This window comes from Drosophila biarmipes, chromosome 3L, assembly GCF_025231255.1.
Source record: "Drosophila biarmipes strain raj3 chromosome 3L, RU_DBia_V1.1, whole genome shotgun sequence".
NCBI classification, from domain to species: Eukaryota; Metazoa; Arthropoda; class Insecta; order Diptera; family Drosophilidae; genus Drosophila; species Drosophila biarmipes.
This window is the reverse complement of record NC_066613.1, coordinates 27,174,346-27,199,036: the sequence shown is the minus strand read 5'-3', so window position 1 is coordinate 27,199,036 and position 24,691 is coordinate 27,174,346. Positions and strand designations below refer to the sequence as shown.

Here is a 24,691-nt window from a genome sequence, read left to right as displayed (position 1 = left end):
GCTCTGCACGCCAAGGAAAGGTCGTAAAACGTATGAATAATTGAAATTGAAAAGTCGGAAGCATTTTTACATTTTACAGGCAGTTCGCAGTGGCTGTAAGTGTAACAAATGCGGCCGAGCTGCAAACAAAATGGCGTTAAAAATGCTATTTTATGTAAAACACTTTGTTAATGACGCCGCAGTTTTTTGCACCGGTCTTGAGGTGGGGGGCGGTGACTTATGGCGGGCAGTGTGGCCACTTTAGACGGTTGTAACTATTAGAATTACTGGTCGGTAGGTAGAGACGTGAATCTGGGGGAATAGGAACTGGATGCACAATATGAACTGGTTTACAAAATCATACAAATCTTAATACTCTAAATATCAAGAAAACTTTACTCTCAAAATATTAAAATGGTTTAAGTTATTAATTATTCGAAACTGGAGACACAAATGAACTGGAATACAAAATCGTACAATTCAAATGACAAAAGAAATTCATAAACAAATATTTTGAGTATCAAGAACCCTTTACTCCCCAAGTAATACCGGGGATTCCCAACGGATGATAGGCAAATGTATCGACCCTTGACTTAATCATAGGGCTGCCAGTTACACAACTTATTTTTTCCAATGTAGAGATCGTAAAATCTAGCATTTCGCGCAGATTAATCAACCCCTGTCGGCCATTCATCCGTTCGGAGTGGCGATTATAAGACTCGCGCTAGTACAATTCATATAATAAAATATTACGAGCTCCGCTCGAAAATGTTTAATTAATTACATTTTCGATTCCCCTTGGCTGGCATTTCCTCTCAGCGAGCGCCCCCTTCCCCTTCCCCCGCCCCTGCCACGCCCCTGCCCCAACAAAAACAAATTCGAAGTGTGCGCGCATTCAACTTTCTTTCAACTCATTTAATTTAATTTGCGGCGCTTCGCCGCTGACGTCGCTGCCTCCGCTTCTTTCCACAGCTTGTTCTGCTCCTCCTCTTCTTCTTGCCAATTACTCATCGTGTGCACGCCCCATTCACATAATAATTTATTTAATTAACTTTTCCGCTGCTACAAATTTCTATAAAAATTTATTGATTTTTGTTTCCCCGCAAAGAAAATATTTTTCGTGGCCCGCTCGCTTTCAATACTTTTTTATTTGCACCCACACTTGGAGATCTCGCTCTCTGTATATATTCCATGGAATATCTGGGTATATATGTGGATTTCTACAACTTTGTGTGTGTCTGCTGGCAATAAAATATAAATTTATAACACGCCCTCCCACTCGCATTGCCATCAATCCAAATGCATAGACTAGCCTCCCCTTCGCCCCGAACCCTCCACGCCCCTGGCTTTCAACAGCCTTCAAGTTTTCACTACGTCGCGGGTTAACCCAACCCCCTTTAACCCTCTGCCGCCCCCGCCCCTTGGCTGTAATACCCCTTGGATTCTAATGCAATTTTAATTTTATTTTTCAAACGCGCACATAAACTCGGCACTCGCCCCTCCCCGCTGGGAAAGCACTAAAACTACACCACTTTCCCCATTTCCCGGCCTGTCCTTTATCCTTAGCCCCCTCGCCCGTGCTCTTCTTAGAACTTCTGCTGTAGTTTTCCTCCTGCCGTTTTCGCTGTGTATATTTCTTATATTATATAACACTTTATTTATTATTCATTTTCGATTCGTGTTCCACCGTGGTGGCGTCTCAAGTTTGTTATTTCTCTTGTCTGCAACTTGCTCACCACAGGCCCCCATCTGCCCTCCCCATTTCCCATTTTGCCACCCCCCGACCGCCGCCCCTGTGCGTCACAACTAGCAGGAACTGTGCGATTTCCTTGGCGCTCTGTGGGCCAGCTTTTACTTTTCCTGGGCGCCTGTTCGCCCTCAGCCTTCACTATTACTACTGCCACTAGTTTTCTCTCTCTAGCTCTCGCTTTTCCGCCACTTCCGCATTTCCACTCTCCTTCCGGCCGCCAGAACGGTGGGTGGCTCTCTGTTCATTCACTTATTTCTATTACTCTGCCAGTCGCACGCATGCCGCCCACTTGGGGTCACCCGCCTTTCCACCCACCCGGGCCCCCATTTCCGGCAACCTTGGCCACGTTGTCTTTCAGAAATAGCCACGGCTATCCCTGCGTGGCGAAAAACACCAAGGAAACTGGGACCCCGATGTGTCCCGATCTATTTGTTGTATAAATATAACATTTTATTGCAGCGAAAATCTTGTCCCCTGAAAAATATATATTGGTAGCTGAGAAAAGTGAGCTTTGTAAGGACCAATTATTTCGCTTCAGCCCACCACCCCTTTTGCGCCGTGTAGCCGCACCTTCTTGCTCTGCAGTTGAGCTCGTCCGGTGCCATTCATTAATTTTCTAAGACGCCAGAAATAATTCACTTAGGAATGACGAGCCCGGAGACTACAATTATCGACTGCTCTGGACTGACACTTCTGGCCGGGGATGCCGCGAATCGATTTGCATTTTTATGAATCCCACTTCATGTCGAGGGCCCCCGAATTTCTGATGGGCGGAACACCCTGGCAAGGTTCCTGGCTCCTTTTTTGTTTGCCGCAAGACAAAAACGTCGACGTCGGCGGCAACTAAATATTTAATAGTATTTTATTGCACGAATTTCACATAAAATATGCATATTGGCCCAATGCATTATTCATGGCAGTAATGTGAAAAACACATTTCGCGAGGCGGGCGAAAGCTACTGTGTGTATGCGCCGCACAGGGCATATAGATGGGCACTTCTTGGGTACGATATCTGGTTTCCTTAACCCCTGCACATATATATCGGAATAGGAATCGGAGCCGGGAGTATAATGAAATGCAAGAGAGCCAGGCAGCAGTAAACAATTGCAAGTCCAAGGAATGGCAGGGGCCACAGTAATTGTAGCAATCATAAAGCCAAGTGCGAGTGCATGAAGCTCGCTTTTCCACTTTTCCGCTGCTCCACTCCCCTCCCCAGCCCCCGGAAAGTTTGCGCTGCTGGAGTAACAACTACAACTCACCTCACAACAATGGCAACAATAATTTAAATGTAATAAATAATTATACGCCAAGTGTTGAGTGCAACGTGCATTGAGGTGTGTCAAGTTGCGACTAGCTGGCAACAGCAAAACAGCAACTTCAACCGCAGCCGACAACAGAAATTGCTATAAAACATTCAAATGGGCCGCCGACTTCTTTCAGCCCCTCGAAACTCGAAACACCGCGATCCGAGGCACCCCCTCTGACCCACCGTCCCACCGTCCCTCCTCCCCTGGCTGCCCTTGCCCAGCCCCTCTTGTGTGCTGCTTTCATTGTTGACCCCTCCCAAAAAGTTGTCTTGCTCGGCTGTCCTGCGAACTCGGACTTTCGGAAGGGCGAATTGTGGCAGGGGTGACCGCGTGACACGATCTATTATGTCTAAAAGCTATCAAAGAGGTTTTCTAATCATTGTGAATTAATAATAACTGAATTTACATCACTCATTCTACATAAGTTGAGTGGTAGAAGAACAGCTTTAAAGTTATGAGTGCTTAGGTAAGATTTTTGTATACTTTTTATCAGCATTTTTTTAGTTACCATTTTTTTTCTAGATACAAAATAAATTGAATTTTTGTTATCCGTGCCCATTTTAAGACCCTCTGCCATCCCTAAGGACCCTCACATTGTGTGTGCTTGGCCGGCATTTCTGGCCAGCTCTGCCCCGGCTTTTGTGGTATTTGCTTCGCTTTGCCGACATTGTTATGGTTGTTGCAGTTGTCGGGCAATTGTAACTTCTGCAGTCGCTGCTCATGTTATTTCTGCCGGCTTGTAGTTGCAAGTAAAAATTAACCTCTTGCAAATAGTAATTTATTGTTTTTAGCATAGGGGATAATGAGGATATGCCGGCATCTACTCGCCCGCTCCCTGGTTGGTTGAGTGTAACGACTTGGGAACGGACGAAGGGCCTTGCGTGTCCTTTGAGCTGATTGAAAGCGCGCTTTCACTGCGAGAAAAGGGGGCGAAAGGCGAGGGGCCAGGGAGAAAGTCTACAAAGTGTTAAAACGGCTGCACACAGTCATTAAATATTAAACTTGTATAAGCTGGCAGACTAGAGCGGAAGAAGCGGAGAACACGCCTCCGCCATCACCAGGAGCCGGAGAAGAAAGGACTTACCTACTAATTATTCATGGGCGCGCAAATCTCGCAAGTTTAAATAAAAAGGAAGAAAAGCCAGGAAGCGAAAATCCGACTCCGGTCAAGCGCTCGGATGTATGCTACGCTTTCGCTGCTCAATCGAATGCCTCAAAGGCACAAACTGCGGCAACTGCCATTGCAAATGCAACTGAAATGCAGCCAAGGGGGGCGAACAGGGGGCGGAACGGGGCCCTGCAACGCACTGCAAAGCCTTGAAATAATATTTAATATTTAGAGAGACATAAATATTAAATGAGTCCAAAGCTATGCAAAAAGGTAGCACAACTTTTGCAACCTCGCCAGCCCGCGTCCATTCGGCCATATGAAGCCAGAATTACAGCTAACATTCCGCCATTATTTTAGGGAAGGTCTTGGGGTATGATGTGCTGGTGGAGGTATAGGGAGGTTCAAGAAAATAATATATAAAAGTATCCAAAAATAGTATACATACATGTGTTTTAATACACTTCTGAAGTAAGATCATTTTTTTTTTAATAATATTGAGAATTCTGAAACACTGCCTTCTGCTACCCATTTTTAAATGGTATTTCCCCGTCGATCCCCCTGCTTCTAGCCTTCAGCTTTGAGGCGGAAAACTGCAACTATTTTGCAGCCGTGGCACGCTTTTCTTTGCTTTTGGGCCACCGTTTTTCCATTTGATACTTCGGGGAGTCGGGCCGGGAGGCCCATCTCCACCCCCAGCCGCCCTTCCTTCTGCCCACTTTCCGAACTCTGAGCCGCGTCGAACATCGCCGGCGCATACGAAGTCTTATGAAATATGCACGGCCTGTGTAATTTCTTATTTAAAATGCCATTAAATTTTTTGAATAGCATAGAGAGGAGCAGCGGCCGCCCACTGTCTAAAAACAGGGCGCAGCATGCACTCGGGCACCCGGGTCCTGGGCAAATAGAGGCCCGTCGACCCGGAGCCCCTCTGAAAACCCACCGAAAAGCCCCTGACGTGTGTGTGCGGCCCAGGTTAGACAAATATGGTTTGGTCTGGGCTTTGGCTGCTGTTTGAGTTGCAGGCCATGGGGGAGTCGAGCCGAGTCGAGGCGGAAAGGATCGGATCGGATGGGTCCGACTGGAAACTGAAACTGGAGCCCCGAGTCCAAAGTCGGGCCACTTTTAAAATGCATATTTGATTGTTTTTTTCTACGCCCCCAGAAAGGGGCGGGGACCGGCAGGATTCGGAGGTACGTGTAATTAATACAAATCAGGGATAAAAACCAATCGGAGGGAGGCCTCATTAAAGGCCGGTGGGCAGGAGTCCAGGCGGAGCCTAAATCTTTCATGAGGCCCTAGGAGGCAGGCTGCACTTTGAAAAAAATATTTTATTTTAAATTAAATGCAATAAATTTCTAATTAGTTAACCAGTTGTTTGGGTAACAAAACGAGTCCAAATCTGAAGAAAGACTTAAGTAAGTCGTTAAAGGACTGGAATATTTTTGCCCACCCCTTACTCATTTTTTCCAGTGCAGCTGAGCTCCAGTCCATTTATATTATTCCAACTTATTTCTAATGCCCTTTCCCGGCGACCTGTCAAACGCTCGTCCACTGCAAATGCATTTGTATCTGTAGCTGTATCTGCGAGTGTATCTGCACATGTATCTGCGGATGTATCTGCAACCGGCACTGCGGCGATTGTTTCTGTATCCAAATCCGTGCAGCTGCGAGTGTGTGGGCAACACCTTTATTAGTCAGCCATAATATTGATTTAGTCGAGCGCCGCCTGCTCAAGATAATTATAATAGTCGAGGACTAAGTGTGCGCGTGTGTGTGTGGACACACGAGACCATTACATATGTAAATACACACGCACACGCACACAGGTACAGGCGAGGAGCAGCTGAGATTGCAGTTCGCAATTGATTTGCAATTGCAGTCTGCGGACGGCGAAAATAATTCGCAACACACACGGATTAAATTTGCATTAGGACCTCTGGCAATTAGCGGATCTCATCGGCATTGCACCGCCCCGCCTCCGCCGGGAACGGGAATCCTTGCCGCCCAGTCCAATCCTCTGACAGCAGCGCAGGAGGCTTTGACTCGGGCTTAGCACACAGGCTTAAGTCGATGCATCCTTTGTTGGATCAGCCAACAAGTGCCAGGAGCATCCATCTAGCTGGCCAGCACATTCCGGCATGTTCTGGGACCTTCTTTCCTCTGCTAATAGTCTTGTCTGGGGAAAAGATACTTTCAGCTAATGTATAATCATCTCCGAACTTTAATGCTGCCCACTCGGATTGGCTTTCCATTGCTCTCGGGGCATGGAAAGAAAAGCCAGAGTAGTGCTCGGATCGCAAAAAGCTGCGTCACTCCTATTTGTTTCGCTTGAAGTGCAGGAAATTGTCTGTAGCCCATTTAAAAATAAACAACAATAAAATAAATAATTAAGAAATACGCTTTCTGCCTTTAATTATAAACAAAAAGGCAGCCACATTGTTGTGAAATGAATTTGCTCGCTGAGGCAGCGCAACGAAAAATGAAATAATAAAACGTTAAAACATTACATAAACGCTCGAAATAAATATTAAGCGCCCGAGTATTTTAATAAGTGAATCATTTTCAATGGCAGTGGCAGTGGAAAAAAGCAGCAGAGGCAGCAGAAGCAGCACCAGCGGCAGCAACACGCGCAGCACAAATTAATAAAATAAATAGGTGCCAAACTAGATTTTTATTTATTTGCGGTATTTATTTTTGGCCTTGCTGGCGGAAATAAATCAAACTGGACGCGAAGCCGAACGCAAAGACTTTCGATTGCACGGAGAGAAAATGTTTGAGGGAATATGGTGAAAATAAAGTATGTAAACATATTAAAAAACCTATAATATATTTGATATATTACTGTGGGCTTGTATTTTCCACCCCAAAACCCCTTTAATTAGATCGATTGAATGTTCTATAACCACATATTCATCACTGCATTATGCCACACATATGATGCGACATTTTTTCTGCGTGTACTAGCTTGGTCTTCCATTTGGGGGCGTGGCAGGCCAATAGTTGGCTTTAGAAATTTACACGACCCCCATTGTCCGAATGCGTGGCCGAGCATTTTAGCAGTCGCGCCTTCGATGTTTGCTCTTGAGTGCCCATTTTATTTGTGTTTTGATGTGTATTTATATATTTTTATTTATTTAACATCGTTTTTTCAACAAGCGCCCCAAAACGCTTCTCGATTGTTTTTAGTATCTGATTTTTTATTTACTTTTAATGAGTCGCCCGCCGAGCGGAAATTTCGGATGCTGCCGCCGACCACTAAAGGTTTTCCTTATTTATGTGGTTAGTGAATAGAAAATTCAAATGGACGAGGAAATTTTCCGATTTCAATTTCCTTCTATTTTGTCTGTTCCTACAAAGAGTTCGACGCTTATTTTCTTTATAAAGTTGTGTGTTTTTATGGCACGCAAATGACAGACAATGAAAGCGTCAAAGGAGGCCGGCAGTTAAGTTGGCTGTAAAAGCGATAAAAAGAATAATGCATAAAGTTGCTTATAAACCCGGAGCCCATTGGATCCAGCTTAATCCTTAGTCGGCGGCCGGGGGCGGAGGCAATTACCTTTTCTAGAGGGCATCCACCACCACGGCGAATGGAAACTCTGACTTATCTGCAGTTCGCAGCCTCCAGAAATATATTTAAATATATCTGTGTATCTGGGCATCTGAGTATCTTCGTCTTTGTCTCCGTTTTCGTCCGACTGCCATTCACATTTGGAATTGACTTATTAATTAATTTATGCAGACACGTTTTAGTTTTATTATTTTTAAATTTGTGTAATTTGCTTTTCGTATACCTCGGCCTCTGCATGGGCATACTGGCATATTGGACCACCTGTCGGCGGCCGGATTAGGCCGAGATTCCCCTCGATTAGTGGGTAAGTCACGGTCGAAGTCCCTGACTTACCGACTCCGCCGTGTGTTTCACAAGATACTTTTGTAGCTGCCATTTTATTATCTCTTTTTCGGCCATTGGGCATAAATTATTCCGAATTTGTGTTTTTCTTTTCATTTCTATTGAGATATTCGCTTGTTTGCATTATTTCTTGCGTTTCGAGTATTTATTTTTTCAGCCACATTTAACAATGTTTGTGATTTGATTTTTATGTGCCTCCATGTGAGCGCTTGGAATTTAAATAAATTAAATTTTATTAGTAAAAATTGACGAGAAATATGCCGCGCTCAATGGCAATAACAAACAAGATAGTTTTGATTAATAAACGCGCCATCCCTGAGTTTATTATATTCTTCTTCGTGTATACAGCCATGAGTTTACGATGTAGCCAGCTGGCCAAGATGGATTTTATTATGATGGTTTCGGGGATGTTCTTTGATATATCGTACAAAACACTTTTTGTATACACTTTTATTATTTTATTATTATTATGATGAATGCATGGGCTGTGTGTGCGTTTATTACTGCCGCGTCACGCGTTCCGCAGGCCCCCTAAGCCCCCTAAGCCCCCTAAACCCCCTAAAAAGGCCTGGGAGCGGGGCACAAAGGGGTTAAGCCGGTTCAGGGCTCCAACTATTGTTCAGCTACAATATTTTCCGAGGGGCTTCCATGCAGACAATTGAAATGCTTTCATTTAGCCTTTTAAATGATGATGCTGTCTTGGACGTGGACCTTGTTTTTTCCGCTCTTTTGGGGCTCATTAGGTCGCCGGTCGCCGGCCCCCGGAGAGTTGTATAATTAGCTGACCAGAAAACAACCGTATCTCCAGTCTTTGAGCTTAAATAGTTCCTGAAGCCAATCCATCGGAGGAGAGCTATTTTTAAGCCCTGCTAAATTTTGTATTTGATTTTTCACTCGACAGCCGCCACACGCCGACTAATAAAAGTGAAAAAAAGAAAAACAAAAATAAAACCCAAGATCGCTGGCCACGGGCGAAATGTATTAAAATTAAATTCAAACATTTCGACGCCGTTGCTCGACTCTTTTTTGTGTGATTTCTGTACCCCGTTTTTATAACATTTGCGCATGCGCAAACTGCCAAACGAGCAAATTAATAATTAATGCAAATAAACACACAAAGCGACAAAAACGAGCTGCTAAAAAAGACGCAAGACAACAGCAACAACAGCGGATTCGCACAAAAGAAGATACAAAATCAGAACGCACGTGTAACAGAGCTTTGATTAATAAAGTAACCATTTAAATAAATATTATTAATAACGCCACTTTCGGTGGCTATAAATAAGCTGCGAGGCAATGCTCGAAACTGGAATTTCGACGGTCAGGTGATACTCCCCAAAGGAGACTGGAAGTGGAAGCCGCGTAGAAACGACTTTTCGTTCATTTCCGCTGCACCCCGAAAAGGTGGAAATGGGAAATGGGAAATGGTTGAGGGGAAACGCCTGGCGAAAAGAAAACCCAGCGTCACGATGACAAAGGTGAAAAACACCTTCGTACTGCGGCTCACAATAAAACTATATAATTACGAGTGTGGCTCAGCTGACCGACGAAACACAAAAATACATTCCAGCGAATGGAAATGGGAATACATGCGATGGGAGGGCGAGGCGCGCGGGGCTCTCTAAGAAAAGCCATTAATTAAAACTATAAAAAATTACACGATCATATTTTATTGTATCGCCGCAGTACAGACATTCGTTTGGTTTTTTACCCGCTCTCTTACATTTTATATTTTAATTGCCGGCTTGCCAGCGCGGGAGTCATCAGCGTAAAAGTTTTCCCACTTTTTATTATTATTTAAATTTCTGTGTAATTACAGCGAGGATTGTCGTTCCTTTGTCTTCGCTTTATGCATATGCGATTAAGTTTATTGTATTCTTTTTTTACTTTTCCATACGTACTTTTTACTTTTTCCGGGGGCGGAGTGGCCGGGGGAGTGGCCCCTTTAATGACCACGGCAGGCGTCGGCTCTCGATTGACATGAGCGCCTGTTCCGTATATATGTATTTATTAGTTTGCCGTTGCCGCGCTTAATTGTTGGATTCAATTGAACTTTTTTATAATTCAGCGGCGTATTAATTACAATTTACGGCTAATTACATGCAAGACGGTGGCCCAGGTGCCCAATTAGAAGCCTTTCGGGCAACAATAATCACAAGTTAGCTGCCCGCCAGAAAGATCAGCTCCAAACGATTGTGTAATGGGGTTTCCACGGGAAAACACGACTTTGAACTGGAAGTGCAGTACGAAATCCTCTTATGAGACACAGCCATTCATCACCCAAGCCCTGACTTGCTCTGCCTAAGCCCCATACCAGCTCATTTCCATTTGCACTTTATCTGGCAAATTTATTATATCATAATTCACGGCTTGAGTCACCGGACTCCTGACTCCTGAGTAAAGAACGCCACTCCCCGGCAAACGGCCCGAATTATCACTAATAAACCAATTTCATTATAATCAGATGACATGAATCAGCCGCAGCATCGCTTACAAGCAAGAAAATGTAAGGCGAAACACTCGAAAATTTTAAAATTCAAAAAGACTGAAAGCCACAAAGCCAGAAAGTCGCACCCACAACGGCTCCGAGTTGTCTCTTAGTCATTCCCTTAATGCCTTAATGCCAAACTATAAATTTAGAATTTAATTTCGAGTAATTATGCTCGTTTGCATAGGGGCAGGCGGAGAACAAAAAGCCAAAGCCAAAGCAAAAGTATCTTGTATCTGGCGCACATGCGAAAACAGTTCAAAGACCTGTTCGGCAGCCAGAAAATGTATTAAATATAAAGGCAGGGGGTGCCTCTAAGTAGTCGCAAATACCTCAGGTAAATGACAGAAAAATAGCTGAGATTTTAGAGCAGCCGCACAGAAATGAATAATAATAAGTACGAGCAATTAATCGCCGGCAGAAATGCATCGAGATCTGTGGGAACTGCTAAATTACAATCCACTGACTCGGCGATTTCCCCGCTGGCATTGTGCAACATTTCAATAAATTAATACACCATATAGACCACGTAGGTACACATAAACAAATGGAATAAAGACCCGACTTCGACTTGGGCGCAGAGATAGACGTAGACACATAGACCATTGACCAAGTTGGCGTCCATTCATCGCACACGAAAATGACTCAGCCACATAAATTTAATTATAGCTCGGCGCGAAATTTATTTAGTTTTGCTTAGCCCATTATAAAGTAGGCAAACACACGGGCTATGAAAATATTTAATTAATTATGGCGAGCATGGAAAAATAAGTGTGTGTACGAGTGTTCCTGGAATAAGGCGAGTAAATACGCTATATGGTATACGCTATGTGGTACATGGCAAACGGCATGGATGGGTCGCCAAAGCGAGTCGGTTCCCCAAGCGCGGCAATTTAAAAAATTAGGCAGCATTTAGTTTCCAATTTTTGTCGTGTGTTTCCCGAAATGAGCGGCACACATTTGCGACTCATTTAAATTTATTGCTGCCGGTTGCCGCTGATTCTGCCGCTGCGGCTGTAATTAATAAAGTAAATTTGACCTCACACAGAGGAAAAAGACAACTCGAGGCGACAATATAATGAATGAACGCCGAAACGGCGATGAGAACGCCAGCGAAACTAGGGGCAATTAGCAGAGGCAGTTGCAGTTGCAGTTGCGGCCACAGATACAGATACACTAACAGATGCAGCAGTTGCCACTGCAAGTTGCAGTTTCAGCCGCAGTTGCAGTTCGCGTTCGCACTCACATTTCCATTTGCATTTGCAGACTCTTGATAAATGCCTTTGACAGCGCACAAAAACAAACTGTGCAAATATTTGACAAAATACAACTATAAATATTGCTTAAGAATTAATGCGACTGCTGTCGTTGTCTCTAAAGAGGTTGTGCACGGAGAAAAACCGGAGTTTTAAAGGTAAGAAAAATAGGGAAACCCAAAACTAGCTTTGAAAGATCATTTGGTGCATACCAAACATTTTTCACACCAATCGGAATGATATGAATGAATTTCATATATGTGGCAATCAACAGCATACATTTGGTAAGATTTGTTTCAAAAAGTTAAGGGAAGAATTGAACTATTCCCCTTGCTTCCGCTCAGTGCATCCGCATCTGTTGCTTCTGGCAGACAAATAGACTCGTACAGTGACACCAAAAAGTGCGTGGCCCGCTGACAACTGGCTGAGACGTTGGGCGCAACTGCGGCTTGCGGCCTGTCATCGCCACACCAGCAGCATCTCAGCGGCAGCAGCAGCATCCCCGCAGCAACACGCAACATCCAGCGGCAGCAACAGGCGACAGAAGCCACCGCAGAATCCGCGCTGAGGAGCAAATGGTGTCAATTGGACAACCGCAGAAACTCGCATCTCATCAGATACAAGATACAAGATACTCCTCGCCACCCTGCCGTATGCCCAGGGCGTGGTCCACCACGAACCTTGCGTTTATCTTTTGTTTAAGCACATTTCTGTTGACATTTCTGTTTACCGTTAAATAAATATTGAATAGAAAATGTACTCGTTGAGCAAATACTGTAAATACGATAGTTTCTGAGTCGCTGTTTACCTGGAAAAGACGACTACGGCGACGTTGCATTTGCATTTTTGAGCTCAGGTGCTGGGCGAGTGTGGAGTGCATGTAGTGTATCTGGCGGATGCATTCGCTATCTGGATGGCAGTATCTGGGCAGACGTCTAGCAGACCTACTTGGACCAGGCATTCCATTTCCAGGCGCTAGGGCCGCGCCGATAAAATGAAAACCATCTGCCCGTCGCTCAGCTATTAAAAACCAACTTTCAATGGCTTTCCAAACAATTTCCACCGACTTCGGCTAAGCGGGGAGCATTAAAAAATAAGAAAAGAAGTAATGCCAGATTCCCACCCTGGAAAAACCGAGCACACACAACTAATAAATGCATAAGTAAAAACAGCAGCAGCCAGCCAGGGCGAAGGCAGCTCAGCAGTAACATTAAGAACTGAAATGGAAACATATGTTTCTCCTTACAAATTATATATCCAATCGTAATAATTACACGCCACAGAAGAAGAGGAGAAGAAAACGCACTGAGAACAGGGGGAAGATATAAAAAATAAAGTATAAAATATATACATTCAAGCAGTATATGTAAATAATATTCAAAATTGATTATATATATTCTGGGCTTTCACAAAAGCATTATCAAATTCTTCTCATTGGGAAATATTTTATAAACTTGAAGAACTTTTTATATAATAAGCACTACAATCTCTTTAGTTTAAATATTTATTTCATTTGCAATTTCAAAGGACTGGTTTTAAATCTTTGTTATTTAATGTTTAAATTATTATTTTACAAGCAATACATGTAAATATGTTTCAAAAAGTGGCGAACTATTGTATTTTGAATACTAGTTGTGAGTGAGATGTTTTTGAAAAGAAAAACGAATGTTATATTTTTTAAAAAACGTGATGAACTATTTCTGGAATAGGAATTTCTCCAGGTGCATCGTGCATTATTCGATTTGGGCAGATCCTCACCCCCTTTCTGGACCTCCTTTGTTCACTTCCCTGCGAAGCGGGGGTGCAACGAAAAAGAACAATTGCAGTCGCTGGAAGAGAGAAGGGAAGGGCCGAAGGGAAGGGAGTAGAGGGCGAACGAAGCAGATGAAGAGGAATGGCTAAATTAAGAAATGCAGTGCGGAGGGAGAATAAATAAATGGAAAAAAGAATTTGTTCTACGGCAAATGTACACAAATTAATAAATATTGATGTGCGCGAGGAGGAGATGGAAAAAGTACAACAACCAAATAGAGAGCATTCCGTTTACATGTGTTCGGCGCTGGCAGCAGATACAAGAGGCCAGATACAAGATACATTTAATAATTCACAGATGCATTTCCAGCAGATGTGTTAAAATTCGTAGAGTAATAAAATAACAAATCAAATGCAGGAAAGGCAACTTCAAAGGCCCATTCCTCAAATGCTGTTTCTGTGTTTACAGATGCGACTCGGCCGCCGAGATAAACAAACAGCGAGAGGAAAGCCCTGGATGGACTCCGCCTTTGGAGTCGGGTCGGAAAATTCCCGACCAGCCAGTCCCAGCCATGTGAAATCCCACTCGATTTCGCTCACTTTGCCGGCTAATTTCACGCCGAATTATCCGCCTGCCAAAGGATGCACAAAAGGACTCAAGCGGCCGGAAAAAGGAAAACCGCATGGAGTGCAGTTGCGGCAATCGAACCTTTCCAGCAAATTGCACTCGCATAAAGAAGAAACTGCAGTTGCACTCACTTTTCAAGTGGGCGACGCGCAGAGGGGCGGAAAATGCCGGTGGGCGGTGCCAAAGCGGCACCATTAAGCCCAAGTGCTGGAAAAACGGGGGAAAAGAGTTTTTTTAGCTGATTGCCAAATTAGAGGCGTTCTCCAGAGCGCCTTCCTTTTCACGCACTCGCTGCTGCAATTCGTGCTTGTCATTATCCTGGCTGGGAAGTCGTGAGGGTTTGATGGGGAACTTGGGGAAAGTTGGCTTTAATTGTGCCAATTGTCAGAGTACGTTAAGGTATTCGTTAGAAAAATCAGCACTACTTTTGGATTATTTTTAAGGCGACTTCCCAACCTGAAAAAAATGCATAAAACACTTGAAGTTTCCCAATACCGAATGACATATTTCTCAACATTTTCTTCTTCCTGTGTAAGTACTCTCGAATTATAACACATTATAATGCCATTTTCGGCGGCAGTAGTTTCTCCGCCAGATGCGAGATAATTTCTTTAGCTTCGGTTTTCATTTACACCGCTATCTGTGCTCCCTTGCCCAGAGCCCCTAATTGTAACAGTATCTGCAAGATGCGACGTATCTACAGACAAATACGCCTGTGTACAGATATATCTCTATCCGTTTCTGTTTCTGTATCTGTATCTGTAGCTGCAGCGCGCTCGTATCTGACGGTTATAAATATTGTATCTCTGGGACGGTCGCCCTGTGTTTGTCTGCTTGTAATTGCGTAAACAGACTCGTACATATTTTATTTTATATTTTATTGTTTCGCTCCGCTGCGCAGCGCCATAAGGGCAGATACCTATAATTTTCTTATGTCTTTCCTACAGTGAAAACACACCGAGGCAGCGCAGCAGCAGCGCAAACAGGCTACGGCCATGATAATCATCATCGTGATCATCATCGCGGCAATCATCATCGCCGGGGTCGTCGTCATCGTAGTCGTCATAAAGACAACAGTCGCGACTGCACTAACGACAGAAAAGTGTGTGTCTGTAGCCCACAATAAATGCGGAATAAATAAATAAAGTGTAACAAAAGGCAGCCAAATAAATGGATATATAACAAAACTTAGCGCGGGGAAAACAAACGAAGGAGCTGGCAGCAGCTGGAACATTAAACAAATCGAGTGGGACGGGATGGGAGGGGCGGGGAATGAACTCATTGCAGGGCAAATTACACAACTCTGGGAGGGTTCAAAGTTCTAGCTCCGAAGTTGTTAATAGAAGATACGAAATACTGGTTTCTTTCAAAATCTGATTCCGAGCTCTAATCTAGTACTAGTTTAGGAAATGTTCAGGGAAAGATATCACATGATACTGAGAGATATTTTTGGAAAGTAAAAAGTATACGGTACTCATTACTCCCCTACCTATCAAGAGGGTCTAAAGTCCCTGTTATAAAGTTATAAGAACTCAACTCAAACCAAAACTAAGCCGATAAAAAATCAGATGCCAAAGGTATTTCGCCATAAACCAAGCAATCTGATACCAACCTACTCTATTACCCAGGCCAATTAGCCAAATATTTCTGTATAATTACCCACCTGCAAGTGCACGGACCTGTCCCATGATTGGATGGCCGTTGGAATGAAGGAAAAACCCACATATATAGTGTTATAAAGTTCTATTGTCCCCCGAATACGATAATCGTTTTTTCTTTATTTAAACAATCACCGTCGGCCTGTAAATACAAAGATGATTTGGCCAAATTCGCGAGTCGCCGAGTCGCCGCGTCACAGTCCACGAGTCACCCAATCCGGCCGACTTATCAGTCTTTAATATAAGAACTACAAGAGCACTGATCACGTAGCGCCAATACAGAGGGAATTAAAAATAAAATAGAAAAGGCCAGCGGGGAAAAGAAGGCCAGAAAAGGAAAAAACAGGCTGGAGAAATCTTATCAGGGAAATTACCAAAGCCAAGAGCTGTGGCATCGACGCGACTTAAGATTACAAATTGTTATTATGATTATATTGTTGTATTATTTGCGCGGCGATAAGATCTATGTGGGTTTATGGCCCGCTCGGGTCCGCCATAAAATAAATTACTTATTTATTTCGAGTGTGTGGAATGGCCGCAGCACTCGGGCCCCGAAACCCGCCTTTATATAACCTTTGGGCCAGAACAAGTGCTGCAACGTTTATGGCCGGGTCACAAACTAAAGAAATTATCGAAATTGCCTCGTAAATTATAGAATTCACATATAATTCAGGCGACTGAGCTGAACTGAGCACTCTTCCAAGGTGCCGCCCGCCTTACGAAATCCTTTAATCTTCGGCCTGCTTTTTGGCCTATTAGGCGATAAGAGCGCTGACATTTTCCCATTGTTTCTCCGGGGTGGCCGAGCATTTATGTAAAACCTGCAGACATAAATTTGATTTATTTCCCGCTTGCCCGGCTCGAATCAATCAAGTGCCTCTAATGAGCTGCGGACCGCACAGGAAACAGCGGATGACACTTGGCTTAAGTTGGGCCTCAACCTTTTGGAAGGAGAAACATTCACACGGTCAGGAAACCTCCGCACCACTTCCTCTGCCTCTGAGGAGAGTTCAACCAACCTGCTTTGCATAAAACTAAAGCCAGCTGGAAGAGCCAAAAAACCAGAGATACACATGGAGCAATTATGACTAACGCCGGAGACAAAGAAAAGTCAGGGAAAAGTCGATGCTTGGAGGGGGGCCGCCCTTGGCTGTCAAAGAACTTTCAGCACTTGGCAATTTTCAGCAATTTTCTTGCAAAAACAACTGGCAAACGCACAGAAGAAAAGCCAAAGTCAAGGAACTTGTGTGTTTTACTGGGGGGCGGGAAAGCCCTCCAGATTTCGAGTTTCTTGCGACTTTTCCTGACTGCTGGGTTTCCCCAATGCTGCGTGTGTGCCTCCGCATCTCTCTCTCTTTGCCGCTGTGTGTGTGAGTTTTCCGAGTGCCAGGTCTATGAATGAAAGTGGGGGAAAACTCGAGGGCGGCGAGGGGCGCAAGCTCGCCGAGAGAAAACTCTCGGAATTGACTGAGGCAAAAGTTGGACTCTATTAAGTAACAGGCTCCCAGCCGCAGCTTCCTTCAGGTTTTCGCAGTGACGTCGTCAAATTTTGGGTGGCTTTCCCGGGAATGCGGGCGGTGGAAATTAGGTGGCATGGGTGCCAACTCATACTGGCCGCTTTTAGTGCCGTCTATTTCTCTTGATTTTATTTCTCATTTCATTTCAATAAATTAACAAAGGAACAGCAAAAAGCAGGGAATATCTAAGGGTTTTCGTCCGCATCTCATAAATATGCAGGCAGCTGTCTAGGAACCAGAGGCTACACTGATAGAACACAGTCTTTCTGCATTGAATAACCAAATTCATAAATCATTATTTAATGCAGAATTCATTTATAATGATTTATTTACCCACTCGCAAGGCCCATGTAAACATTTGGAAAAATACGGCATCTCGAGAACAGTGCTCAATGTCACAAACTAAGTGTTTATCGTGGAATACAAATACGAGCTGCTAAATTGGAGACAAGAATGCAGAATCCAAAGTGCAAAAGTGAGCGAAAATCGGAGGCGCATTAGTTGCAAACTGCAATTATGGAGAATTAGAGAATCAGATGCACGAGACGAACAAATCAAATATTTGTGCGACTTTTGTTTGCCTTGCCATCAATTTCTGCCAATTGTTTATAATTTTGTTGATTTTCTTCGCTTTTCCTTCGCCCATTTGTATGCGTGCATTGTGCAATTTTCGTCATTAGCATTAAATGTTGTTGAATTATTTTTTTTCAACCCGCTGACGCACTTAATGTCGCGACCTCGCCCCCTCCCGACCCCACGATGGTCTGTTTTCTTATACAAATAGTGAGCCAGCTTTAATTTGCAATCTAATAGAAATAACAACGCAACGAGAAGGTAATGCGACGGGGCTGAATGCAAAAGATTTCGTTAATATGCATGCATTTCCCTGCCGGGGAAATAAGTAAGGCTCACTAAGTGAGCGATTGTCTGGATACAAGTTCACTTTGGCCTACGCGGCGTATGCGCATTATGCAAACTCGCTGCTTTTGCGCAGCCCTCCGCGGCGGAAAGGGGTCACGGGGGTCGTCTTGGCCCGGGAACCGGAAAACAAACCCTACTTTGTAGGTCTATGCTCGGCTAGTCTCCATTCCACAGAATGGAGCGAGATATGATACCCATATTGCAATATTATGGCCATTATTTACCAATATTTATGATCATAAGCTCGTTCATCCATTACTTTGTACTGACTCAGAAGACAAGTTGTTCTGGGATCCCTGGCAATATATTCATTGGCTTGTAAGTGGAACAGCATTATTAGTCACGGGGATCGGCGATCACCTGCCTCGCACTATGACTTCACGATTTTCTCAGCTAAGGTACTTCTTTTAGATTATTCGCAATCTCTTTGAAGCTGTTTTTCTCTGGGATAGCCGAATTCTTGGGGAAATGTTCAAAATGTTTTGGCCATTAGTCACTTCTTTTTTTTATGAAACTAAGTTTATGGGCTTTCTAACTGCTAAAATTCCTTGGAATTTTTATATAGATATTAATAAACATTTTTCTGTTCTGGAAGCATCTATTAGCTTCAGGCTGGTTCTCAAGAAATATTTGTATACCGGCTGAATTTACCTTAGTCATTTCTTTTGTACACAATTACTTTTATTCAGTCATTGCTGAGATCACCTGACCTTCTGTAATGTATCTATTACCCTAATATGATATCGTTATTTTTATATCAATAAGGTTTTTTTTTATGTATTCTTAGCAATTTAGGAAAACTTATGAAATTAATTTTGAAATAATAGTCTCTTTCATAGCCGAATTTAATTCTTTTTTGCTTTTTCAGGAGTTGAAATTTCTAAAAATAAGAAACTTTTGATTTCGAACTCACCCTCTCTTCCTCGCGAATCATCTCGGCGATTTCTGGCTTGATTTCCATGTCGTCGTGATGGGAGCCCACGGACGAGGCAGAGGCGCTTCCCGCTGCTCCTGCTCCGCCGGCTGGAGCACTGGCTCCGGATCCACTGCCGGATCCCGCGGCACCCGCTCCTCCTGCTGCGCCCGCTCCGGCGGCTGCGGCGGCCAAGGCGCTGGCCATGGCATGCGAGTGGGCCAACTGGTGCTGGGCGGCCAGCTGCTGGGCGGCAGCGGCGGCGGCATGGTGGTGCATGGCTGGCGGGGGAGGGGGCACGACGGCGGCGTGGTGGGCGGCGGCTGCCACGGCGGCGGCCATGTGGGGTGGCAGGGCGGACTGGGCGGCCACTCCGCCGGGCGGGGAGTGCATGGTGGCGCCTCCGTTTCCGTTGCTGTGACCTTGCGGTGGTGGCGAGTTCCTCTGGTTGCCGCCCACACTCGAGTTCCTGCCCTCCAAGGTCTGGGGGTTGGGTGAGGCGAAGGGATTCCTCACTATGGTCGAGGTGGTCATGGCCAGCGGTTGGCTCTGATTTTGTGCAGGGGTGGAGGTGGAGCCCCTCTCGGAGATCTCGGACTCCACGCCCTGCAGCGAGGGACTCGGAGTGGCATAGCTGCCGTCCCGGGATCGCTTCCTCTGCCTCTGGTTCAGATCCAGGGCTCCCTCGGCCAGCAGCCTGGGCCTCTTGGCCTTCATCTCCTCCTCCGGATCAGGGTGATCGTCCTGCCGCAGAATCGCTGTGGCCGAGGCCATTTCCTCCTCCTCATCCTCGTCGTCGTAGACGGACATGGGGTCTGCGGAGGCGCCACCGTCGCCCCTGCCCGCACTCACCTCCGCCAGACCCCTGATCTTCAGGGTCTCGGCCACCTTGAGCAGCGGATTTATCTGGTCCTGGCACACGTTGATCTCCCCCTTGTACATGAACTCCACGAGGGCCTTCAGGTCCGACCAGTTGACATCCCGCATGATGATGATGGGGTGCTGGCAGGGATTGTCGTAGAACAGGGCCTGGAAGTAGGGTGAGCAGGCGGAGAGGACCATCTTGTGGGCCTTGATCGACTGACCCTCGCAGGAGAGGGTCACGTCCACGAAGGATTCGCTCTGCAGGAGCTCATCAAAGACGTTGGTTAGGTTGGACTGGTAGTTGTTCCACCGCAGGCAGAACTGCTGATTGTCGCCACCGCCGCTGGGGGGAACCATCTTCCTCCTGGGGGCCTTTACCTCGGGATTCGCCTTGATCTTGGCCTCCACTGGCGAGGATCGCTGGCCAAATTCGAAGAGTGCGGAGCCGGCTAGCTTGAGGCTCTGCTGGGGCTGTGGGGAGACTGGCAGGGAGCGCGACTTCTTGGCCTCCAGGCGCAGGCGCAGCTCGGGGTCATCGGGATCCCGCAGGCCCACCACTTCGCTGCAGGTCAGCGGTCGTGGGGGCGGGGTCAGCGGAGGATCGTTCATCAGGCTGGCCTTCGGTTTGACCAGCACTGAGGCTGTATCTTTTTCGGGTGATTTTACATCTGTTTCCTTTTCTGTCTGGCTTGCATCCTGCCTTTGATCCTCCAAAGAGGTCTCCACCACCCTCTCGGGGGAGTATTTCCTGTCTGTGTCCTCTGGCTCCTCCGACTGGGGCTCCACCACCATCTTGGGCTCCTCCAAGGGCGCCATCGTGTAGTCACTGGCCTCGAACTGATCCATCTCGATGAGCTCCGACTTAAGCTCAAAGTCCACAATCTGTTTGGTCATGTCCATGGTGCTGATGTATGGTTTTCCGTTCTTATCGGTTTTCTGCAGGTTTTCCGCGGGGTTTCTAAAACATTTTCGGGGGCGTTACGAGAACTTTTCCTGGGAGCAGTTCAAGCGCTGGAAGAAGAGAAAGTCTCATATGATTCGGGGAAAAGTACTAATACAAATGGTGTTCTCAGGGGAGGTAAGTGGAATCACGTTATCACATGAAATATTCTAAAACCTCTACTTATATTTTTAATTTTAAAAATATTCTTAATCCCACTTTGAACAATACAAAATCTTGACAATGCTTCAAGTTTTTAATTGATAATATTTGCCGCATTATTCCCCCTGCCAATTGAACGCACTCGTATTCGGATCTAAAACAACAATATCTTGGCAAGTGCTTTATCCACATCAAGCTGAATCAGCGAGCGCATTTGCTCTTAGTCATAACTCTATTAAATAAGCCTATTAATCTTGGTCCCCTGCCCTGCGAGTCGAAAATTTCCATGAGTTTCTATTAATTTATGTTTAGTATTTCCCGGCCACCCCGAACCGCCCACTCGAGCCACCCACCGCCGGCCGCCCACCACCCACTGGACCCGCCCAGGCCAGAAATGTGCTTTATTAGCTAAAAGCTAAGCACACATTTATTTATGTTTAATTTGGCTTAATTTATATTACTGAGCTGCAATTATTTGTAGTCTCCTCTGTATCGCATTTGTACGCACATCCACACGCACGTATGTATCTGTACCTATATGTATCTGAGTATCTGTGTGGCATCGCTTTGTAATTGTGTGTGCGATTATTGCTTATTTTGTATTGTTGTCTCTGGATCTACTTGCATGCGCACACCGCCCGTCTATGGATTTATATTTAATTAAATATTATTATTTATGGCACGGCTGGGGGAAGGGGGCGGCGGAGGAAGGCCAAAAGTAATTATATTTATTTAAATATTTTGTATAATTTTAATTTATGTGTGTTTGTGCTGGGTGGGGCCCGCTTTCGCTCGTTTGTTCGGGCTGGAAAAGTTGCCTCTGCTGCGGCGGCCATAAAATTTAATTATATTTATTATTATTGTTATTATAATACTTCTTCTTGCTACTTTTTATGTTTATTATTATTTCATTCCAATTAAATCTTGTGGCCGTAGCGACTCGGCGTCGTCGACTGTTATTATTTTTGTTTATTTTATTGTTGTTTCCCGGATCCAGAGAGCCATCGCCGAGGGAATCCGGGGTGGGGCCCCCTCCCCTCCCTCATCCGGGGTTCTGAGGGAAATGTTCTCGGGGAGACCGGGGAAAACCCCCTCCTGCCCGCTCCTTTTTGGCAACTTTTGCTTTATTGTTATGGCCGCGCTCTGCCTTTTGTTACTCCCCTTATTTATTCATGTTTGTTGCTTTTATCGTGGCTGCTCGCATTAAATTTGATGCTTCTTGGGAAAAACTCGGCCTCAGATAAATAAATAAGTAAATTGCCTAAATGCAGAAAGATTCGCCGAGCCCCAAGCCTGATTTTACGATTTTTTAAAACAAAAATGTTAGTTAAATTAGGGGAAAATATGGACAACTTAAACCATAATAGTTATTTAAGGCTTTCGAGACAAAAGTATATTTTCCAAACGAACAAAAACTCTTACAACTTGAGACTTATTTCTTACAATCACATCTCACACTTTCTGAACTTTCTTTCGGCTCATAATCCCAAGCTTCCCATCTCCCCTGATTCACAAACTTTCCACACTTTTCCTGCTTCCTCGTAATATATATTATTTTTGTTTAATTATTTATAGCCAGCGCAGCTGCTGACGGCAAAAAAAAAACAGAGGGGCACTTTATTTATTTATTGTTTCTGTATTTATTTATTTAATTCAGTCTCGAGGTTGTGGATCCTTAAAAGTGGGCACACAAACACACACACAAGGGCACACCGAGGGAAAAGGGGGGCGGTGTGCGGGCGTTCAGACACATTTATATATTGCATATTGTATTTATTTATTAACGCTTATTTATTATTTATGCAGCAAGTAATAAATTACGGAGCCAGAGAGCTGGGTTTTCCGTCTGGATTTTCTCGTGTTTCGCCCGCTCGTTCGCTCGCTGTGCTGGGAAAATGTTTACAAACTGTTTTTGGCGCGTGCCACCCACTCGGAAAAGCGGGGAACGCTCGCAAAAGTTGCTCCTTCGAGTGGGTTTTCTTCTTAATTTTCATGGGCTCCCGAAGAAGACCAAGAAACATTGCTTTTTACGACCTCTTCGCTGGATGGCTTGTGTTATAAATTAATAAATTACAATTTCTTTGGTAGCGCTGAGGAAAGTGCGCGGAAAATGTGCGAGGGGCGGGTGGGGTGGGGTGGTGTGGTCTTAGCATTTCCACTGGATAATTTATCTATATATGGGGGATAGTACATGGAGGAGGTACAAAATCGATTTCCATTGCAACCCAGTCATTTGTCATAAATAAAGCACTGTAATTAATATAATAATCACCGCACACATACACTTCGTTCCGAACCGTTCACTTTAAGTTCACTCTTGTTTGAAATATTAATAGAATACTTGTGTTTATGTTTCGCTTGTTGGTTTATTTTCTTGTTTTTGTTCACTGCATGCAACACATGCTGTTGCTGTTGTTGTTGCACGTCACTTGTTGTTGCTTTTGCCCTGGTGTCTCTCCGGTGTTGTTTTTGTTGTTGTCGCTGCCTTTCAGTCAAACGTTGCACTCACGCCGAAAGTCAAAAACGAACTGAATCTCGCAGATACACGAACTGTATTTCAAAAATTGAATGAAACTCGACGCCGCTCTGCCGACGCCGACCGAGCAGCGGGCAGCGCTGCCCGCTCTCGCGCGGCGAAAGAGAGCGCCGGCGTGCTGTTTTCCGGTTTTGCGGCGAATTGGGTAAGAGTGGGTGGGATTGCTTAAGAGAGCAGGAGCGGTCTCTCTTTTGCTTTGTGTTTGGAGATCTTTTTTGAAATTAACTTAGGAATATTTTCAAGGGTTTTATATTTATTTATGTCGTCCAGAAAAATAGGAAAGATATATTCTTTAGAAGTAATCTTTTAATTACTTTGTTGTTCCTAATCAAATATTTTAAAAATAGTTTTAAAATTAAAAACTCAACACTTATTTATGCCTACATAAAATATTATTGTCATAAGCCCTAATACCAAGCGTATTACTTTAATATTCATATTTATTTTGTTATTTTTTAAATCAAAGATAAAGCTTCGATACTTATTTATTTTAATTCAAAGACAAAGTTTTGATACTCAAGTAATTCTTTATACTTTCTTTTAGTAAATTCCTATAAAAGAAGTCAAAATTTTAAAATGTAACATTTTAATGCATTTCTCAATTTGAAACTTATTTTTTAAGATATTTTGCCTAAGTAAAAGTTTAAGAACTGTCTCAATAGATTTAATTTAATTTTTATGCCCATCTATGACAAAAGGAAGTGTTGATTTGTTTCCAACTTTTAATTTTAAAACAAAGCTGCTTTCGTGCAACCGAAACTGCAGCCTACACCTGCCACTTGAAGAGAAAGGCGGCAGCGACTTGCACCGAGGTGCAACAACAACAGCAGCGGCTGCAAGAAAGAGAAACCGGCCAATGTCCAGTAAGAAAGTGTTTCAAATAGTTGCCAACCCTCTTTCTTCTTCTTCTGCGCCCCACCGTCCTTAGCCTTTGTGTTGTTGCTGTTGCCGCTTAGGCACAGAAACTATGGCAAAAAAGAGCAGAGAAAAAGTGGCGA

At 44.4% G+C, this 24,691-nt stretch overlaps 1 protein-coding gene across 5 annotated transcripts in view; it reads right to left on the bottom strand.

Annotated features, from left to right (window-relative positions):
* The window catches only part of LOC108030071 (protein bric-a-brac 2), a 28,266-nt gene extending 4,585 nt beyond the window's left edge, over positions 1–23,681 (bottom strand). For 4 of the 5 annotated variants that reach the window (XM_017102676.3, XM_017102706.3, XM_017102695.3 and 1 more), the window contains exons 1-2: positions 23,441–23,681; positions 19,192–21,066 (exon numbers count right to left, since the gene is read on the bottom strand). In XM_017102676.3, the coding sequence (XP_016958165.1) occupies positions 19,192–20,955 (1,764 nt within the window). In that variant the 5' untranslated portion in view covers positions 20,956–21,066; positions 23,441–23,681. Of the gene's footprint in view, positions 1–19,191; positions 21,067–23,429 lie in introns of all 5 variants that reach the window. The other variant, XM_017102686.3, reaches the window with a different exon arrangement.
* Positions 23,682–24,691: the final 1,010 nt, after the last annotated feature.